Genomic DNA, 16198 nt, shown 5'->3' with positions numbered 1-16198 from the left:
CAGCCAGGCACAATTAGAAGAAATGGTCCAGCACTCTGTTCCTAATACCCATTCTCCTGCACAACAGGGTTCTGGGCTTTTTAATGAGAAGTGGACCAGTTTTGTCTTGTCTCATGAACATTGGACAGTGTACTTCCTAGCCCCACAAGAGTTATGTGTCAGAGGGAAGAGTACTGTCCTGAACCATCCACCCTGCTTCTCTATGGCCTGGGCTTCATGCTCACTGCAGGCAACTACTCAGCCCCTGATTTGAGGGGTGGGGGAGGACAGGGGACACTCCTGGGTGCCTTAACACATTGGTGACAGCACTGATCATGTGATCTCAATATTTTCTCCTTTCACATACTAATATGCAAAGCTTTGATACTTGACTGATGTTAGTGTGAAACTGCTGTTCTCCATGTAGCTAATAGCTGTTATTTTCCTTGTCAGCGTGACCTTCAATCTATTTGTACTTTCCCTTCTCTTAGGCCTACAAAGTTAGATTGACATAAAGTGCCTTGCATGTCCATATGCTTAAATTTGTCTTCCAGTGATGTCAGTGCCCCTTTATGCAGACATCATGATACTTCCCTAAGCAGCATTGAACCATGGTTGCTGTACTGAGGTTGATGCAGCATCAAAGTAAACACTGCATTAACAATGTCAACCCTAACAGTCCTCCAGCAACTGTCCTACACTGCCTTCTGCTGACCTTTCTGGTCACAATTGTGCACTCCACTGCGCAGGGGTCAGGGAGACCAGAAAACTCCTCCAATCCTTTAAAGTCCCACAAATTTTTGAAATGCTTTTTCCTGATGATCTAGCTTGGTGAGCACACTTAGCAGCTCTCTGGTGTTGGCTCTCAGCCAACTACACACTCCACATGCACTCCAGCTTGCAGTAGGCAGGAGATATTGGATCTCCTGGGCCTGTGGGGAGAAGAGGCTCTGCAGGCACAGCTACAGATCAGCAATAGATGTGTAGACGTCGATGAGCAGGTTGCATGGGTGATGCAGGAGAAGGGGTGTGACATGGATTACCAGCAGTGTCACATGAAAACAAAGGAAATACAACAGGCATATCAGAAGGCCAGGGAGGCCAACAGTCAATCCAGTGCCAAGAGGCAGACCTGCGTGCCAGAGACCTCACTGGCACCCTGCACACCACTGTGGATACCTACGAGGAGGCCGTGTCGCATGCCCCTTCTGGGAACAGCAAGGAGAGAAAAGGAGGAGGATGGGGGACATGAAAGCAGGGGATCCAGCTATGCCATGAGTCATGGCTTGTATGAGACTCCACTGCAGTCCTGACAGTTGAGCATGGGCAAGCTTCGTTCCTCTGATAAATATGTAAATTTATTTTCCATTATAGTGACTGTGCCTCCAACTTAGCAGGACACAGCTATTGCCTTTTCACTAATTTACAGTACACAGAGAAGTAGCATTATCTGCTTTTCATTCTCCTGTACAGTTAGGCAGGGGAAGCCATGCAGATCAGATTCTTTAGGTACATAGAACTGTCCCTTGAATCCTTCTGAGAGAGTTCAATAAAACATTTATGGAGGTACTTAGCAGTCCTCTCCCGAATGTTTCTAGGGATGCAGCCTTATTTCTTCCTCCTCAGTAGGAGGTTTTCCCACGCCACTCAAAGATAATGTCAGCAGGCACCATTGCAGTAAACGGTCAGGACACCAGCAGCAGCAGTGCTGTCTGCTTGTGGTCCCCAGAGGAGCAAGAGATCAGCTAGAACCACCACCTGTGGAAAAGGTGCCAGGATTCAGTGCCCCTGCCCTGTCCTCATAGTTCCAGCATTGCCTGCAGGCCATGCTTGCCGTAGCTGGAGCTGGGAGCGACACCACGCACAAGCGCTCCGAGCAGAAGTGTCAATCGGCATGTCGTGCTGAAACCTTTAGGGGGCCAGGGAAGAGAGTTCTGAACCTTAATTTTCACTTTCGGTTGTGACTACACTGACAACGGGAACCCCTGGGTTTTATCTGCAGCCGCTGCCATTGCAGCCTTGAGAGGTTTCCCCTCCCCACCAACTGACCATCTGAGTTAAATAAAGAGAAGAAAGGGTACAAGGGATGACCTGTTCAGTGAGATCCTGCAAGCCAGTGCGGCATCAGACTATGCACAGAGGGTGGCTAGTGCAGATTGTGTGGAGAAGGAAAGAGTAGAGAGGGGAGAGACCCAGGAGTCCCAGCAGGAAAAGGAGAGGGAGATGCACCAGGACCTAATGAGGCTTTTCCAGCAGCAAAGGCAGATGCTGCAGACTTTTGTGGACTTCCCTTCCCTTTGCAGTCCATGGAGAACTCCAGTATAACACTTCCCCCTACTATCCCACATGGTGCCAGGGAACTACATCTCTACCACAACCACTCCACCGCAGAGGACATCAAGGACAACCACAACTTCACATACACTGATGTGCATGTGCTAAAATGGACATGAATGTTCCTTCTCCTCTCAGGTCTGTTCCATACATTAATTAAGATTTTAAAAAGTATTTGCTCTTAAGTTGCACAGAATTTTTTTAAAGTGTTTGTTACTCATAAAGCTCCATTTTCTCTTTATTAGTTCCCAACATATGCTGCAGAAGGGGTAGCGGGGTACTGAAGCATCCACTTACTGATGACTATACGCTTTGACACAGCTCACAGGATCAGTGACAAATAGGGTAATCATAAATGTATAGCAAGCACCACAAATGTAATAGGTGCATTGTCTGTATTGTACTGATAGAGGGGCACCAAGCACTGCACAATTCCTAATGGGCCCCCAAACTGCCAGGCCAGGTGGAGCACAGTTAGCCACAACGCGTTACTGTGCCTTACTGTCAAAGTGCTGTTTCAAAGCCTTCTTGAGCCATTGAGCTTTTCTAATAGCTCTTCTATTTGGCTGTTCAAACTTAGCTCCACCTCCACCCCAGCAGCAACTTTTCTGCCTTTGCCTCTCTCAGTCTGCAGGACCCAGCAGGAAGCTGTAACAGGGAGGTATTTTTCTCACTGAGATCCATTCTCATGGAGTAAACAATGTCATCGTCCCTTCAATCCACCAAAAGCACATTCAGCTCTCAGTCTTCATCTGGTAGTTGAATCTTTTCTTAGTGCCGTCAAGATGGCAGGTGTACGGTTTTGTGAGCCAGGGGAATAAAGGGTTGGCTGGGTCCCCTAGGCTCACTATTGGCATTTTAACATAATAAATGGTAATCTGAGGTCAGAAAAGAAAGTCCCTGTTTGTAGCTTTCTGAACCAGTCCTGCGTCCTTAAAGATTCAAGCATCATGAATCCTCTGAGCCACCAATGTTGATGTCAGTGAAGCGTCCCTGGTGATCCGCCAGCGCTTATGTAACCATAGAGAAGTAGCCCTTTCTGTTAATGTACTCCGTGGCAAGGTGCTCTGGTGCCAAAATAGGGATAGATGTGCCATCGATCGCTCTGCTGCTGTTCAGGAACCCCATAGCTGCAAATCTGTCCGTTATGTCTTCTACATTGCTCAGAATCACAGTCCTCTGCAGCAGGAGACGATTAATGACCTTGCATGACAGCAGCCCCACAGTAGATTTTCCTACTCCAAAATAAGTTCCCACTGATTGGTAACAATCCAGCATTGCAAGTTTCCACAGTGCAATTGCCACTCGCTTCTCCACTCTCAGTGCAGTTCGTATGCTGGAGTCCCTGCTCGGGAGCGTTGGGGTGAGCTTGGCACACAGAGCCAGGCATGTGGCCTTTTGCATCTGAAAGCTCTGCATCTACTGCTCCTCATCCCAAACCTGCATTATGATGTGATCCCACCAGTCTGTGCAGAAGCAGCACCCCACCCCCCTTTAGCTGTTCCATGAACACCACCAACAATCTAAGTGGTTCTTGCCAGTCCCATGGCACTCTGACTCCTGAAAATCTTCACGTTCCCTATAGCTCTTGCAGCTCTGCAAATACCAGAGGCTCATCATGCACCCTGTGCTTGCAGTGCTCATGACAGTAGTGCAGAGCGGTGCTGGCTCTGTGCTGCTGTCAGAGATCGCAGGCAGTAACAAGTCCCATGTGGGTTTGTGGGATTTTCAAAATAGATGGGCTAGAGCTGGGCTTGTTTTGTGGAGAAAGTTGCAAAATTGAAACTTGACCCCTTGTGCCCAGTCACCCCTGTGTGATTTGTTTCTGTCCCACCATATGTGGCCAAAACTTCCCAAAAGACAGTGCGTTGGACACGATCAAGTTGCAAACTGGCATACCTACCCATGGTGCATTGCATTGTGCTTTGACACAAGTGCTCCTGGTGAGTATGCACAGCACCCGTGCAAGGCATACACCTATGGTGACTTTATGCCAACATAACTTGCATGGGCAAAAGTTTGTAGGTTGACATGCCCTTCAATATGGCATGTCTCTAATTCCCTTTAGATGGGCAGGAAACTATGATAGTTGCTCTGATTGATTTTTGGGCCAAGGTCCCCTGCTTATGGAGCATTCCAGAAGGCTCAGTTCCCAAACCTAAATATGTCCAAGGCTACAGTGGCAGTGAGAAGGTGGGGGTAAGCCACTGAGCATCGCCGAGCTCTCAAGGCAGTAGAATAGATATTCAGAAAGCAGTGGTACTTCTAAATACTAATCATAGACCTGCTTTATGATAATACCCACTACTGCGTGCCCCCCATAATATGTCCCGCCCTCTTCCAATGGAAAGCCACCTGGTAGGCAATGAGATTTGCCCGTCAGGGCATGGATAATTGATGCTGCCCTTCACAAGATGCTTAGGAAGGGAGTAGAGGGGCTGCAAGAAAAGCACTATCTTTCTTATTTAAATTACAAATAGAAGGAAAAGCTCGACCTAGCCCCCCCCCCCCCACTTTTTAGGTGAGACACCTTCAAGACTCAAAACAGGCCTGGCCTTGCTTCCCACACAAAATCATTACTCAAGCTGGAGTGGCTGCATAGTAAGTACAGCCATGCTGGATCAGACCAAAGGTCGATCTAGCCCATTATTCTGTCTTTCGACAGTGGCCAGTGCCAGGAGCCCCAGAGGGAATGAACAGAACCAGGAATCATCAAGTGATCTATCCCCTGTTGCTCATTCCCAGCTTCTGGCAAACAGAGGCTAGGGACACCATCCCTGCCCATCCTTGCTAACAGCCACTGATGAATTTATCTAGTTCTTGTTTGAACCCTAGTCTTGACCTTCACAACATCCTCTGGCAAGGAGTTCCACAGGTTGACTGTGCGTTGTGTGAAGAAATACTTCCTTCTGTTTGTTTTAAACCTGCTGCCTATTAATTTCATTTGGTGACCCCTACTTCATGTGTTATGAGAAGGAGTAAATAACACTTCCTTATTTACTTTCTCCACACCAGTCATGATTTTATAGACCTATATCACATCCCCCTCATTCATCTCTTTTCCAAGCTGAAAAGTCCCAGTCTTATTAATTGCTCCTCATACGAAAGCGGTTCCATACCCCTAATAATTTTTGTTGCCCTTTTCTGAACCTTTTCCAATTCCAATGTATCTTTTTTTAGATGAGGCGACCACATCTGCACGCAGTTGCCAGTTTAGATGAGGAACACACCATGTGCCAAATCACTATCTCTGGGTGCTCAGGACTTCCTTAGTTGGCTGAATTAAGTAGCCAGGTTTGAAAACATTTCTCCCCTGGACTTAGACTGTCTCAGTTTCCACCTGAATTCACAAGGGAAATACTGTTCATAGTCTCAGGGGTTTTGTAACTTCGTGGTCAGATTGATCAGTGATGCACAGGTTCCCAAATGGCATGAAATCCAGCTAGTCAGAGTTGGAGTCAAACTCGCAACAAATACCCTGTGTTACAGCCATCAGCTGCAGGGCGGCATGCTGCCAGGAGATGAACAAGGTAGGCCTTACCCTTGAGTCCAGTGCTCTGTATTGGAATGAATTTACTTTCAAAATCTATACAAATATACATGAACTGATTTCTTTTCCTTACTACTTTTTCCCCTGGCTCTGGTAGTGCTGCTCCTGCTCTGTTGTGACTCACAGGATGGTGCAGAATCTAGATCTGGGATTCGGGCTCCGCTGCTGGTTGATTTGTTGCTGCAGGCTCTCCTTCTCCTTCATCAAACTCTCTATTCGCTCTTCCAGCTTCCTCACTTCTCCTGTCCATTTCTGAGGATGTACAACAGCGCAGTCACTATTTGTCTGAAAAAGCCACTGGCACAGCACTTACAGGTTAGATTCAGAAAAGGACTTCAGTACCTAACTGCTTCTTTAGGTGCTGAAGTCCAACAGTTAGGTACCTCTGCCATTCCCAAAATTACCATTCAGTTGCCATCTAACCCTTAAGTTTCTCCTGGTAGCTAGCTAATGAGCTGGTCTGAGACCCAGGTTACGCCTAATCCCCAGTGCGCGTCTCACACGAGCTTGCATGCAGGACCTGCTGTGGGAGTTGTGTTGTGAGCATGGCTAGCCTGCACAAAAGGCAGCCAGGGGAAAGAGCAGGTGTGTGTCTCTGTCTGTTTGGCCCCCAGGCTACCTGGGCTGTGGGAGAGTCAGCTTTGAATCCCTGTGCTGCCTCTCTTTGGAGCAGGGATTGGACCCAGGTGAGAGTCCTCACTACTAGGCTATTCGGGGGTGGGTCTCTCTCCCCTGCTGAGGCTGTTCCATTGTGTATAACTACTAAACGGTCATTGGAGCGAGGACATGAACCTGACTGTCCCACCTCAGTGCCCAACCCATGGGGCCAGTGGCTGTGAGGGAGTCACTTGTTTTTCCCAAGAAAGGGCTGACCTGGCTCAGGCACCTACCTCCAGGAAAGGGTTTATGGCTGAGACCCCTCTGCAGAGACAGGCGCCCCCTCCCCCACCTGTCAGGTGCCTAAGACCCAGACCAAGGGGAGTTAGGCACATAAGTACATTTGTGGAGCTGAGCCCTAAGCCTTGCCCCTTTCCTCAGCAGTTCCTTCCTGGCTAGCTTAGGCAGATCCTGTGCTGGCTTTTGTGAATCCCTTTAAATAGTCTGTGAGCCCTCTAGCGGTGCTCACTGTCTCCAGTCTCAGAAACCACCAGGACCTTGAAGATCAGCAATGTGTGTGTGTAGCTGGGCTAGCTGGCTGGGGCTAGGGTAACCAGATGTCCCAATTTTATGAGGACAGTCCCAATATTAGGGGATTTTTCTTATATAAGTGCCTATTACCCCCCACACTCTGTCCCAATTTTTCATATTTGCTATCTGCTCACCCTAGCTGGGGCTAGTTAATAACCACAGTTGTTTGGACCCCGCTGTGCCCATGCGGGTCCTTTACATGACATATATGCTGTAAGGGCCAAAGACACAACAAACATGGACAAATTCAAGGAACGGCCAAAGTGGGTATCGGAAAGCACTGTGATTAAATGTTTCCAGCCACGTGACCTAGTCTACTGTCAGAGAGAGCGAGTGAGGGAAGGCGTGTATGTAGACAGACAGACAGACAGGGTCTGGGGATCAAACCATCTCCCCATGGCATTGCCTAGGGCCCGTTGGTGAGAGCAGACCCATAGATGGGTGAAATTCAGCCTTGCACTGACTCTGCTCAGGAGTGAATTCCACCTCGGATCCCTTCTGCATGGGGGGCTGCAGTTCCCCCTGCAGGGCAGGCTGCAATAGCATCACTGGTTGCAGCTCAGGCTCACCCTGTATTTAGCAGCAGTTTGCTGCCTTGCTGTATTAGCAGCCCTTGCATGCCAGTTACCTGCCTGCACCACTCCTGGATGGCGCTCCCAGAGAGTGGTCCCTGGATGCTGCCGTCCCGGCGCAGGTACACTTCCCCCTGGTCCGTTTCATAAAGCAGCAGCTCCCCCTGCTGCCTGGGCAGATGAACGCTTAGCCGGATCACTTTCAGGAAGATGCCGGTGTCTTCTGCTTTGACCACAGGGATGAAGGTCAGGGTGTAGGCATCGGGGAACACCTGCGGCTTGAACCCTTTCAGAATGGAGTCGATGAGCAGGCGGATGCGGTCCTCCTCTTTGTGCCCACACATGACCCCATGCACGAAGCCGCTGTCCTCCACCCCCACAAAGAGGCTGCCCCCTTCACTGTTGAGGAAGGCGCACACATACTTCCGGACGTGGTGTTTGAGGGTCACACTCAGGTATTCCCCCCCACCCCGCTTGAACTCCACATTCCTGGTCTCACTCCCCATGAAGGCTCCATAGAACAAGCGCTCCTGGCCCACGATCTCCCTCCGAACGATGGCGCTGTCTGACCTGGTGCCACTAAGAAACACTGCCGGCCGCTCCATCAGCTTCCGGGCTTGAGGGGGGCCCTTCCAACAAGGGCTGGGCTGGGCTTCCTCGGCCCCCCACAGCCTGCTCTTGCCAGACTGCAAACGCCCCAGCATGGGAGACTCTGGGGCGCTGGCACCATTCATCTGTGTGTCACTCTGTGCAGAGCCAGAAAGATTAAACGTCACGTGCATGCAGGGACAGACAGCGCAGAGTGGGGGCGACACGGAAGACTGCAGCCAGCGTTATAACAGCAGCACAAAGGCCCTAGTCATAATAATATTCAGGCTTTAAAGCACATGGGCCCTTTTATTTAATTGCAATCTTGCCGCAACAAGTGACTACGCTCAGATCTGCCCCCTGTGAGAATCATCAGCAGAGCTGCCGACTTCTTACTGTGCCTTTTACTCCTGTCAGAGCAGCCCAGTGAGAGACGAGGGTGCTGGAGCCTATGCCTTCTTGTGCAGCATCCACAGAACGATTTACTTCATTCTCCCCCTTGTCCCTGGGCAAACCCATTGAAGGCCTGGGGGTTCCATACAGCGTCTTTGTAACTGGTGCTGATGTGTGAGAAGGAAAAGAGCCCAGCTTGACTCTCAGGTCCTGGGGGACCTGGCAGCGCTGGCAGTTACACGGCTCATCTTTTTAGCAGTAGATTGAGCATGCCTGAGCTGGAGTCACGGAGAACAAACAAATATGGAACCCATGATGCCATTCTCAGAGCAGAACTACAAATTACTGTCCTGGATAAAGGAATCACTGGGTGAAATTCTCTGACCTGTGTTCTGCAGGGAGTCAGGCTGGATGAGCATACTAGTACCCGCTCACCTTAAAATCAATGAAATTCTGCCCTGAAATCAAGGGGGATGCCCATTGTGCAAGTCAGTCCACATCACACAGTCCTATCTCCCTGGACACTTCCGGGTCCTTCCCTGTAGAACATTTTCTAATGCATTGGTTACTTAACTGCTCTTGCCAATTCCCCTGGGATCTGAGAGTCAAGCTGGACTCTTTCCTTCCCGCACATTATCATCTGTATAAAGGTTCCACTGGGCCAAATTATACCCTTGGTAGCACAGGGGCAACCCTCATTGTCTCCTAATCCTGCCCCAAAAGACACAGGCCCAGGCCTTGGCTGGACTTGCCCAGGTCGAACGGCAAACAGTTCTGTTGACGGTGCACAAGAAGGAACAGACTCCAGCTGCTCTCTCTTAGCTGTGCTGGCTCCTCGAGGCTAACGTAGTAGCAACTTAGTGATTAAAAAAAGGTCATCAGCTCTGGCTCTGTTTATGCACAGGGGGTGAACCCCTGCTCCCTCAGGCAGGGGGCAGCACAAGGCAGCACAAGGCCTAGGCAGCACAAGGCCTGGCCAGCACAGTCCCTTTGAAGCCCTCAAATTGGTTAAGAGGGATTATGTGGCACAAGAACCTCGAGCAGAGGGGTGGATGTCACCTTTGACTGCACTGCTTTCAGAGTGGTAGCCGTGTTAGTCTGTATCAGCAAAAACAACAAAGAGTCCTTGTGGCACCTTAGAGACTAACAGATTTATTTGGACATAAGCTTTCGTGGGCTAAAACCCACTTCATCGGATGCATGCAGTAGAACATACAGTAAGGAAGTATAAATACACAGCATATGAAGAGATGGGAGTTGCCTTACCAAGTGGGAGGTCAGTGCTAACGAGCCAATTCAATTAAGGTGGAAGTAGGCGATTCTCAGTTGACATCACTTTTGTAGTGCTAATGAGGCCAATGTAATCAAAGAGGCCCATTTCAAAGAGTTAACAAGAATGTGTGAGTATCAGCAGGGGGAAATTAATTTTTGTAATGACCCATCCACTCCCAGTCTTTATTCAGGCCTAATTTGATGGCATCCAGTTTGCAAATTAATACCAGTTCTGCAGTTTCTCGTTGGAGTCTGTTTTTGAAGTTTTTGTTGTTGAAGAATTGCCACTTTTAAGTCTGTTATTGAGTGTCCAGGGAGATTGAAGTGTTCTCCTACTGGCCCCCAACCTGAAGCAAATACTCACCAGCAACTACACACCACACAACAAAAACACTAACCCAGGAACCAAACCTGCAACAAACCCTGGTGCCAATTCTGTCCGCATATCTATTCAGGGGACACCATCATAGGACTTAATCACATCAGCCATACCATCAGAGGCTCATTCACCTGCACATCTACTAATGTGACATATGCCATCATGTGCCAGCAATGCCCCTCTGCCATGTACATTGGCCAAACCGGACAGTCTCTGCGCAAAAGAATAAATGGACACAAATCAGACATCAAGAATTGTAACATTCAGAAACCAGTAGGAGAACACTTCAATGTCCCTGGACAATTTCCCCCGTTGATACTCACACCTTCTTGTTAACTCTTTGAAATGGGCCACCTTGATTACATTGGCCTCATTTAGCCCACAAAAGCTTACGCCCAAATACATTTGTTAGTCTCTAAGGTGCCACAAGGACTCTTTGTTTTGACTGCACTGTATCTCAGCGTGTCCTCTCTCAGAGCATCTCCTGGACACAATGGTTAGGAGAGAAGCCATCCCAGGGTGGATGACCTCACGAGCTGGCCAGATCGGGAACCCAGCGCTGGAGTTGACAGGGAAGCTCTGCCCCATTCCAGGGCCATTGCTGCAGTGCAAACCGTGGGGGCCAGGAATTGTGCAGGCATTCCACTTCTTAGCAGCTCACAAGACTGCTGCGGCCCATGGGATGAGGTGGCTCATCTCTTGGAAGGAGGGAATAACAAAGCGCCCAGCCTTCAGATGGAAGTGTTGCTGGGGCTTAGCTCTCCTGGGTGAGAGCTCCCGCTTGTCCTGCTGCCCTGGTGATCTCACTACCAAAAGGCAGCATGTCCAGCCCGCCCCACTGGGCCTTCACTGACACTCCGCTAATGTAGTGCATTGTGCCTATCCCACTCAATGCCTGGGCCTACCTCTTGGCACTCCTTAGCACTGGGCGAGGCTCGCCTGCCTTCCCCCACCACCAGGGTTTTCCCCTTCATCACTAGCTCCCTGAGGAGATGTTGCTCCATGTCCGAGGCAACCTGGAGCTGCTTCAGGACGTTCTCCAGGCTCAGCTCGGTGGCCACCTGCACCAAGGCATAGGCCCGTCTCGGTTTCTTCACCACTTCTATGTCATGCCGCTGCAGGGGAAGGCTGGCAGTGCCCAGAATGTCCTTCAGCATGCTGCAGAGAACCTCCCGCGAGTACTTGGGGTTCAGGTTCCCAATATACAGTGTGTAGACGTGAGTCAGGCAAGGGAGCGCCTCCTCCACGGGCTCTGCCAATGGCTCCCCTGCTGTCTCTTCCATAGGCTCCTCTGCTGATGACTCCGGTGCGTTGTCCATTGCTCAGAACCCCATCCAGCTCCCAGTGTCCCTGTCTCCAGCAGTAAGGGTGCTCCAGTTCCAATGCTTCAGGCAGCAAGACTAGCAGTGGCTCTTTTCCATCGTGCTGCCTCTGTGCTCTGCTGCAGGCAGGGCTGCTGGTCGGTGGAGCGCCATGGTAAACCCAAAGGCACCTTTCCGCCTGCAGGAGCTTTCCCAGAGGAACCTGTTGTGGCTGCAGCCCCTGTACAATGTTATATTCTGCAAGGAACAAGCCAGGGAGAGAGCAGATCCTTCAATTCAGCCCTTGACTGCATAGCTAGGCCCAGAGATTCCTTGTTGCAGGCCCAGGAGTTGAGCCAGTGCGGGGTGGGGGGCGTCACACACAGCTTTAGCAACAGGGTCTGGACAATCACTGGGGGCACTGTCTGCAAACCTGCAAAATAGGAGCAAGTCAGTACAGAGCTGCTGACAAACGGGCCAGCACTGATCTGTGCAGCGACAGCAGCCTTGCGCCTTCGGTCTCATCGAAGGGAGAAAGCCCAATGCCCAGGCCTCTGTCACGCAACAGCGCCCAGGAGAACATGCAGTCCCCAGGTGTTTCACTCCTAACTGGTCAGTGCACTGAGGCAATGTGGAGGAGTCCAGGGCTGCTAGGGGGAGGCTGAGGATGGCAGGCTGGGCTCCCTAGCAGCATAGCACCCTCTTCCCCACCCCGGGAGTGCCACGGGCAGGGGCGGAGGCAGCATGGCACAGAGCCCAGAGCTGCTCCGTGCTCCCTAGGAGCCTGGCAGCTCCCTGCTCCTGCCAGGAAGCTGCCCAAATGCCTCATCACAAGATCCTGCCATGCACCAACCTGAGTGTGCACAGGGGCTGGCTCGCCGAGCCTGGTATGGCAGGAGCACAGCAGTGATGGGCACAGCCGCTGCCCTGGGCCCCACATGCCCTGGCCTGTGTCAAGCAGCTAGTGCTTGGGATGGAGACCAAACGCAGCTTAGTGTATCCCCTCTGCCTCCCCCCACCCACTCCCCTTTGCTGGTCCCTGGGCTCCCCTCTGCCCCCAAGGTTTGGGCCTTCCATCTCCTCCTTCCCAACTGCTCTCTCCCCCATCATGCCACCCACACTCCTCCTCATGCCCTTGCGCTGGGTCCCCGCTCCACTCAACACTCCAGTCTCTACCCTGTTCTCCTGGGCCAGCCCAGCCTGCTGCTGCCCTCACCCACCCCTCACCCTGGGGCAGGAATCACACTGGAGGAGGGGCTCTGTGATACTAGGTACCTCAGGGAGCATGACCCCAGCCCCCCATGCCCTTCTAGCCCTGACACTTTCATGGGCCACAGGTCAACCCCCTCAGCAGTGCCCTCAGGAGTGTGAGCCCTGACTCCACGGGGTGAAGACCCCACAGGCTGAACAGGCCGGGCAGGCTGGGCTCAGGGCCAGCCTGATTCCTGATGGGAGGGCACAGGTGTGAGGCTTGCAGGTGGTGGCAGAGTGAGGCTGTTGGGCTGGCGCAGGGCAGTGCCAGGGCCTAGGGGAAGCTACGGGGTTGTGGAGCTGGAGGGCCCAGCTGAGACAAGGGAGGAGCAGTTTGCCTGGCTCCCCTCTCTGAGGGTGACACAACCTTATGGGGGTCCTTATGGGTCTCAGCAGCCCTTTTCCCTGTCCCCAGTGTGCGATGTCCCTGGGTTGGGGAGAGGGGCTGTTCCAGGACCATGGTGCCACAGCACCAGCTGATGGGCTCCCCAGAGGAGCTGCTGCCAGTGTGTGTAGGGACAACTCTCCCTTGTGCCCTGGGCTGGGCCCCACTGAAGCAGAGGACAGCCTCAGGAGAAAGGCCCCTGCCCCATGATCACTGCCAGGTGCGCACACTGACTGTGGTGAGATTGACTCTGCCAGCCCATTGCAGCCTCCGGTCTATCACCCTGACACCAGTAACCAGCCAGCCCGGACAGCGCACTCGGCAAAGGAGGGCAGCGGTAGCCCCGTTATAGGGGGAAGTGACTTGACCAAGGGCACCAAGGAATGAATGGTGGAGCTGGAAGGGCACCAGGATCCCTGACTGCAAGACCAGCATCCTAATGTGTGTTTGCAACACACTGGAGCCGCCAGCTGGGTGTGCTGGGTGATGCCTGCGCTGCTTAGCGCGATGCCCACGGCCAGCGATGTTTGTGCTGACGTGGAACAGACCAGGAGGCGTCTCCCCACTTTCCAGCACACTGCCAGAGAACAGGCAGGACGATGAAAATGCTGCGAAAGGCTTACTGGGGATATTGGCTGAACTGGCTCCAGCCGCGCTTCCCTGGCATTGAGGGGGTTTGATCAGCACCAACGCTCGTGGGACACAAATATTCAAGTCACACACAGGAGTTTCCATGGGAACTGACTGTTAAAATTCCGCACAAGTGCTGGAGCCAGGAGCTCGTGTGCACCCACTGCCAGCGTATCCCTCCAGCCCATCAGGTGCAGCTGAGAGCTGCAAGGACCAGGCCTCCCTCTTAATCCCTTTGCCAGGTCCCTGCTTTCCAGCTCCTCCTCTTGGCCTCACTTTCTAAGCCTTCCCAGCTCCAACCCCTCCTGGCTCACTGGGTTGGCCTCGTCCCCAGCGCTGCCAGCCATGGCCACCCATTGGCTGATTCTTGGAAGCACACTGGGCTCTGCCAATGTCACGTCACCTATCGCAATAGATTCCTTTGTAGTTTAGCTCAGGCACCCAGCTGGCCCCCATCAGCGCAGCACTGTGCACCACACAGTCTATAATGGATTTACCTCACGCAGCCCTGGGGCAGGGCAGGGTCATTATTCCCATTGTACAGGTGGACAACTGTGGCCAAGGGAGACTAGGGGCCAGATCCACAAAAGGTATTTAGGCTCCCAACCTCTGTAGATTTCTAGCTCCCACGGAAATCGAAATACCTTTAGATCTGGGTCCAAGTGACTCGCCCAAGGCCACACAGGGCATCAGTGGCAGAGCAGACACTTGAATCCAGGTCTACCCAGTGCCAGGCTCATACCCTGATCACAGGCTACTTACCCGAACCACTAGCCCCTAGCACAGCAGCTCCCAAACATTTTCCCTGCACAACCCCATTTTCAGATGCGTTGCTTCCCATGGCCTCAGGTGCACAGTGTGCACGAGCTCACGCTGCATGGCAGGCACCATTTTGTAGAGCAAAATAGCTTCATTGTGTGAAATGGCGACCCCCCCACACTCAGGACTGCCACACCCCCACCTGCTGATGGAGCAACTCCGCTTGGGAACCGCTGCCTTGAGGCCACTGACCTTCCCCGTCAGCGCCAGCCGTGCTGCAGCACCTACAAGGACTCAGCCGGGCCCTGATACTGGAGACCTAGTTTGAAAGGTACATTAGCTCCGTTTCTCTCTTCGGCTCATGCTTGTTGTCGTAGGCGGTGAGCTCTTCAGGGCCACACAATGCCTAGCACTCTCAAAACGCGAATTAACAATAGTTAAATCACTACTGTAAGGGGACTGTCGGCCCCTCACTGAAACTCAGTGTGAGTTGGGGGGGTTGGCGGCTAGCTCCCAGTACCAAAAGGAAGGGGGAGGGTCGGTGGGAAATCAGGTCCCTGAGACTGACAGTCCCAGGAACAATGGGGAGAGGCCAATGCTCCAGGTCAGGGAGGGTGTCAGGAGGCCAGGGGGGTCCCGTCCTCCTGTGAGCTGGAATGGCCTGAAACAGAGTGGGGCCGAGCTAAGGAGAGAGCAGGGGCCCAAGCTGAGCTGGGGAGCAGGGCTGGGTCAGCCAGAGCCAGAGAAGCAGCCAGGGAACAGACCTGTGCTGGGTGCAGAGCTGCAGCCACAGAGCCAGAGGGGCCAGAGAAGCAGCCCAGGGGGCTGGAGAGCAGCACCAGTGCAGGAAGCAGGTGCTTGGGGCGGCACGTCCAGGTCTTCGGCGGCGAGTCCCTCGGTCCCTCTCAGAGGGAAGGACCAGTCACCGAATTGCCGCCGAAGAATGAAGCGGCATGGTAGAGCTACTGCCAGAGTGCTGCCGATCACCACTTTATCTTTTTTTCTTTTTCTTTTTCCCCCCGCTGCTTGGAGCGGCAAAAAAGCTGGAGCCAGCCCTGGGTGCTGAGGCAGGATGGGGCTGGAGCCATCCAGAGCTGGGTGCGGTGAGCAGCTGGGAGAGTGATGGGGGGACCCTGGGCAGTGGGCCCAGCACAGGGAGACATCTCAGCCAAGAGGCCCTGCAGGCCAGACTTGGGGGGGATTGTAACCCCGACGGGGCGGGTGCGACGCTGGGAAGAAGGGTCCTGCCACCTAGAGCCTGAGAGCGTGTGGCCACCGCCAGAGCAAGTGTCCGACCCACAGCATCCCTGCAGCACAGCCAGGGCCTGGGCCGTGTGAGGAACAGACTGAACTGCCCGGACGTTCCAGAGACGCTGGTTGTGACGTCCCCGTGCCACAGAGCGGGGTGACGGGATTTCCTTTCTCCTTTCCCATTTTTCCATATTTTTTAAAGTGATTGCTGTTTAATAAAGTGTATTTGATTTGAACTGTGTGTAATGATCAGTGGATCAGGGAAGTGTCCAGAGTGGAGAGAGCACCCCAGAGTGGGGACACCCTAGCCCTTGCCCTGAGTGACCACGACAAGGTTGGGGGTCGAGCCCCCCAGGAATCCTGGGC

At 52.6% G+C, this 16198-nt stretch overlaps 1 protein-coding gene across 1 annotated transcript; it reads right to left on the bottom strand.

The window, feature by feature from the left end:
• Positions 1-5977: 5977 nt before the first annotated feature.
• Positions 5978-11929, bottom strand: SLFNL1 (schlafen like 1). Its single transcript, XM_034754214.1, has 3 exons — positions 11161-11929; positions 7680-8369; positions 5978-6115 (listed from the first exon to the last, which is right to left on the bottom strand). Exons 1-3 carry the CDS (start codon positions 11572-11574, stop codon positions 5984-5986), a joined length of 1236 nt encoding a protein of 411 aa, XP_034610105.1. The 5' UTR covers positions 11575-11929; the 3' UTR covers positions 5978-5983.
• Positions 11930-16198: the final 4269 nt, after the last annotated feature.

This window comes from Trachemys scripta, chromosome 20, assembly GCF_013100865.1.
Source record: "Trachemys scripta elegans isolate TJP31775 chromosome 20, CAS_Tse_1.0, whole genome shotgun sequence".
Lineage (NCBI taxonomy): Eukaryota > Metazoa > Chordata > Testudines > Emydidae > Trachemys > Trachemys scripta.
This window is presented reverse-complemented; position numbering and strand designations above follow the sequence as displayed.

What these genes read in the sequence shown, in the direction of transcription:
- SLFNL1 (XM_034754214.1), bottom strand. Translation starts at nt 11,574, where the DNA reads ATGGACAACGCACCGGAGTCATCAGCAGAGGAGCCTATGGAAGAGACA. An exon ending in GTGCTAAGGAGTGCCAAGAG is followed by an intron (nt 8,370 to 11,160) that starts GTAGGCCCAGGC and finishes GGCTCTGCACAG; the next exon opens with AGTGACACACAGATGAATGG. An exon ending in TCCAGGAGTGGTGCAGGCAG is followed by an intron (nt 6,116 to 7,679) that starts GTAACTGGCATG and finishes GTACATCCTCAG; the next exon opens with AAATGGACAGGAGAAGTGAG.